The 5,000-nt window shown below is 46.9% G+C and overlaps 1 protein-coding gene across 1 annotated transcript in view; it reads right to left on the minus strand.

Annotated features, from left to right (window-relative positions):
* The window catches only part of stk35 (serine/threonine kinase 35), a 13,766-nt gene extending 9,221 nt beyond the window's left edge, over nucleotides 1-4,545 (minus strand). Inside the window, exons 1-2 of the mRNA XM_048241258.1 lie at nucleotides 3,785-4,545; nucleotides 1,089-1,861 (exon numbers count right to left, since the gene is read on the minus strand). Coding sequence (XP_048097215.1) covers nucleotides 1,122-1,861; nucleotides 3,785-4,319 — 1,275 coding nt within the window. The 5' untranslated portion in view covers nucleotides 4,320-4,545 and the 3' untranslated portion in view covers nucleotides 1,089-1,121. The remainder of the gene's footprint in view (nucleotides 1-1,088; nucleotides 1,862-3,784) is intronic.
* Nucleotides 4,546-5,000: the final 455 nt, after the last annotated feature.

The raw sequence follows: 5,000 nt of genomic DNA on the forward strand, positions 1-5,000 counted from the left end.
CAAAATTCTCTGATATTCCAGAAAATCCATGACCAGTGGGAACCCTGTATACATTATGTGTTTCGTTTTATTCTTTCATTCAACTTTATTTTATACTTGTGTTACATTTTATTTGATTGTTTTGTCATTGTTATGTATATTTATGTAATTTAGCAGACTATATTGTGTCCCATATTTCACATCAGAGTGTTCCATGGACCTTTGTTTTCTTTTTTGTATATATATTTGTTGGCCTTTTGTTTCTATTTTTCTTTATTGCGACAGGACAGTTAAGAGATTGACAGGAAGCGAGTGGGAGAGAGAGACGACCGGGTCGGACTCGGACCCTGCTCCCTGAGGATTGGAAACAAACACAGCCACGATGCCCCACGGACCTCTGTTGTCCTGAGTGTGTTCTGTGTTCTACTGATCAAGATATTTTCAGGACTCATATTCTCTGATCAAGATATCTTTAGGACTGATGTTCTTGGTCACTATTGGAATTATTTATTTATTTTATTCAGATTTATCTTGGTTTAATATATTTTTGAAATCATTAAAATAATTTATTTTACTGGCTATTTACATTGATGTCATAAAAATACGTAAATATAGAATGCACACATATTGCACTCATAACTGCACATTCAGGTGTGCAGGTATCTTTCTATATGTCCAGGCTGCTTACGTCTGTCTGGGAGTGTGTGAAGAACAGCCATAGCTGTGTGTGTGTGTGTGTGTGTGTGTGTGTGTGTGTGTGTGTGTGTGTGTGTGTGTGTGTGTGTAAGACCGTTTATGGGTGTATGCAAGAATGAACATGAGCACCATCATGTGTGTGAATTAGTTTCTGATAATGTGTGTGTTTGTGTGTGTGTGTGTGTGTATCTGTGCACTCACCTGTGCCAATGTGTGTGTGTGTGTGTGTGTGTGTGGCATGTGTGTGTGTGAACAGCACTAACAGTTCACATTACAGAACAGCACTCACCTGTGCCGATGCATGTATGTGTGTGTGTATGTGTGTGTGTGTGTGTGTGTGTGTGTGTGTGTGTGTGTGTGTGTGTGTGTGTGTGTGTGTGTGTGTGTGTGTGTGTGTGTGTGTGTGCACTCACCTTTCTGGATGCATGCATGCGTGTGTGTGCGCATCAGGCTGCGCAGGTGATCTGGTCCATGCGCGTCTGCAGCTGTGTGGCGTCGGGCCGGTCCTGCGGGTTAACGGCCAGCATGTCCAGCAGGAGGCGCCGCAGTCCCTCGCTCATGCAGGAGCGTGAGCGCGCCGGGATGCTCAGCACCATCTTGGGGTTCTCCAGCATGGCCTCGCCGACCGGCACGATGTCCCCGCCGCGCCGCACGTACGAGCCCAGCAGCTCCCGCTTTGACTCGCCGTCGATGAACGTGATGCGCTCGATCATGGCCCAGATGATGATGCCCAGGGCGAAGATGTCCGCCTTGGCCGTGTAGTGACCCTCCCACACCTCCGGCGCCATGTAGAAGTCCGAGCCGCATGCCGACGACAGCCAGAACTTGTTGACGTTGACGGTGTTGCGGTTGGCCGTGCGTTCGCCCTGGTCACCTCCGCCGCCGACGACGTCGTGCTCGGCCCCGAGGCCGGCGCACACCTTGCTGAGGCCGAAGTCGGCGACCTTGATGACGGGCTTGCCGGAGCGCTGGGAGATGAGGATGTTGTCGGGCTTGAGGTCGCGGTGCACAATGTTGTTCTGGTGCAGGAAGGCCACGGCGCGGCTCAGCTGCTGCATGAAGCTGCGGTTGGTGCGCGGGTCCGGCCGCCGAGACAGGATGTACTGGTTCAGGTCGCCGCCCTCGCAGAACTCCATCACGAACCAAAGGTAGCACGGCTCCTCAGGGCCTCCCAGGACCCGCTCACCTGGACGGAGGGAGGGAGGGACACAGAGAGTTAGTAAACAAAACCAAAGCAGGTGGCTGAAGGTGTTAGGGTGATCTGCAGGCCTCTGCTGAATCATTTGTGATTAACACACACACACACACACACACACACACACACACACACACACACACACACACAGCAGGCTGATGGAAACTGTGCAGGCTTCTGGATTAGGTCAATTAGGAGTAAGCAGGATGCATCTGATCCTTCCGAGCTGTCTGGTACAAGATCATTGTTGGGCCAGAGCAATGACACAGACACTCACACACACACACACATCAGGCTTTTACACCACCATGTCACAGCTTTCAACAGAATACACCTGTACAGAACACACCTGTACTGACAACCGTGCAACACGGTGTTTCAGCAATCAGCTCATAAGAGTCCACACACACACACACCTCAACCTGTGCACCGACTGACAGACACACACAAACACACAATTCTGCCAACAGAACAGATCTATGCATTCCTCTCTCCTGCACACAATAGATGGCTTCCTGAGATGGCTGTGCTATGGGGATCCTTTACAGGATCAAAACTAGGTCAAAGTCCCTAGTCAACACAAGTAGGCTATTCTACCTCACAAATGCATGCACACACTGTACACAACAGAACACACACATCATTCTTCCACCCATTCACATGTATTCTCAGAATAAGAGTAATATTGCAACGACTTAAAAGTCTCCCCATTCAATGGATCAAAACTCATCCATTTATCCAAGTCCTAGGACAGACCATTCACTTTCACTGAAACCGCATCAGGAATTACAACCCACAATAAAAAGAGGCTTTATGAATACTTTGACATCAATCTAATCAATTAATAGGAAGTGTCAATTAGGTTTTTAAAAATCAATTAAAACCACTCCAATTAATTACTCTAGGGGTGTCATAGAATTCACAATGAGCCTTTACATCTATAAAAAACAGGCAGATCTGGGAATCTATCATCACAGACAAAGCAACGCTTGCGGGATTAATATTTTATTCGACTCAGAAAGCAGACCTAACAGGCTGCTTATGTAAGTTGCGGGTAGCCTACAAAAGACTAGCCATATACAGTACATCAACCGCTGTCCATAGGCTACTAAGCACTCTCTGTCCGTAATCACACGCATTCACAGCATAAAACGACTTCAAAATTGAGAAAAAGTTTGGGTATATTTTCTGGCTTTTAATAACGTGTTCAATGGTATCGAATGATGTTCCCAGTCAGTAATAAAGACAATGGGAGTGTATGTACCTTTAGCATAACTGCTTCAGCCTATAGGACGTCAGTGAAAGGGTTAACTGATGCCAACTAGAACACGATGTTCTCGGAGCAAGGGGACATGCTGCTCCTGCGCCTCAACGCAACTCATTCGGGTTGACTCGGCAGCATTTTTTGAAATTTAAAAAACGTTTTCATCGATGGCATGACATATAATCGAATTCATTGGTAATATTCCTCTACTGTAATTAGTTTGTGAAACTTTTACTGCCTCGGGAGAATAAACAAGCCACCAAGAAAAACATATCGGAACAATAAAGCTAGCCTGTTCAGCCTACTAAAATCACAACACAGCGGCAGCATCAAACGAAAAAAACACGCCAAATGTGTTACGCAGTGTCGAAGAATCCCAAAGTAGCAATTTCTCCCTTAGAATGGCATGTATGTTCCTTATTCACAACGAATTGTGCAAACAGCTGTGAGGCAGACAGGCAGACAGACTTCATTATTAGTAGGCTAAGCTAAGCTAACCTATGGATTGCACTCCTGTAAACAAAGGTGTAGCCTAATAATTTCACATCTCTTTCAGCTGTTCATGTCTCGTTTATGACAAGTGCCTAATATGCAACATTATCTAAAAACACTGCCATTCAGTCATGGCGAAGTATCCCCGGACCCTCTACCTTTTAGGGAGGTCTCCACTAGCCTCAGGTACTGTTTGGATCGTTTGTTCCCGTGACTCATCTTCTGTGCAAGTCCATTTCTCTGAAGCACACACTCCTCGAGCTGCACCACGTTCTCGTGCTTCTTTTCCAGGCTCGCGAGGGCCCAGAACTCCGCCAAGGCGAGCTCCACGTTCTCCGGAGCGTCGCAGCGGAGCTTCTTCACGGCGACACGGGCCCCTGTCTTCCGGGCCACAGCCTCGTAAACTACCCCATAACTGCCCCGACCCACCTCCCGAAGCAGGCTGTAACGTGGAGCCATGATCATGGCGTTCTCCAAGTTCTCATTCTTGAAGAAGCCCGAGGAGAAACAGTCCTGCTCCATCGGGTCGTCTCTGTCCTCCATCGGAACATCGGTGTCCTCGTTATTGCCCAACGGGATTGCCCGCAGGACTTTACCCATGTCGCGCTTCATGTTCCCGTTCTGCACGTCCACTCCTCCCTTGCAGACCTGCACTCTTCTTAACTTTCGCCGCATCGTATTGTGTGTATCCATGAAAGGTTCCCTTTGACAAGCCAATGTGAAGGGCAACGGTTTCTATTTGTCATAACTTGTGCTTGTCCAGCACTATGAGCCGACCAGGGTGGGATGCCGTGTTTTCTTCGATCAAAAACGGTGGCAGTTACGTACTCTTTGATGGGATTGACTTCGAAAATCAGCAGCTGTCCTCAAAACAAAAATAAAGATCGTCAGAGCAGTCTGTGATGTAAGGAGGGGGAGGACCGCTCGCGAGCCTGGTCCATTTACGCAGAGCCGCGGGGAACTCGAGCCAGAGCATTTTCGTTCACGCTCTCGGAAAAAATACCAGAATTAATCACAATTCAAATACACAATACAAAAACGACCTGCATATATAAACAAATGTTATATGTTCTTAAAACCGAGTCTGGTTTCTTACAGCAATCCCGACAGTTAGTTTGTTCCTAGTGATATGCAAATAAGGAAGAGTCTATTCTGCAGAAGGGGCGGATAAACAAATTCGCGTGGTTCTTCAGCTCCGATTTAAAGAGCAATCCCTCTACATCAAGAAACATTGACAAAAGAACACAACAAATAACTCCTTTAAATGTTTTGTTACAATTTAAGATGAATAAACGTGTACATTTCCGTTGGATTTTAGTTGGGTGTTCCTCATCTCTAGTACTCAGCCAGAGCTGCCAGAACAACATGAGCCTT

This window comes from Alosa alosa, chromosome 4 (assembly GCF_017589495.1).
Source record: "Alosa alosa isolate M-15738 ecotype Scorff River chromosome 4, AALO_Geno_1.1, whole genome shotgun sequence".
Taxonomy (NCBI): Eukaryota; Metazoa; Chordata; class Actinopteri; order Clupeiformes; family Clupeidae; genus Alosa; species Alosa alosa.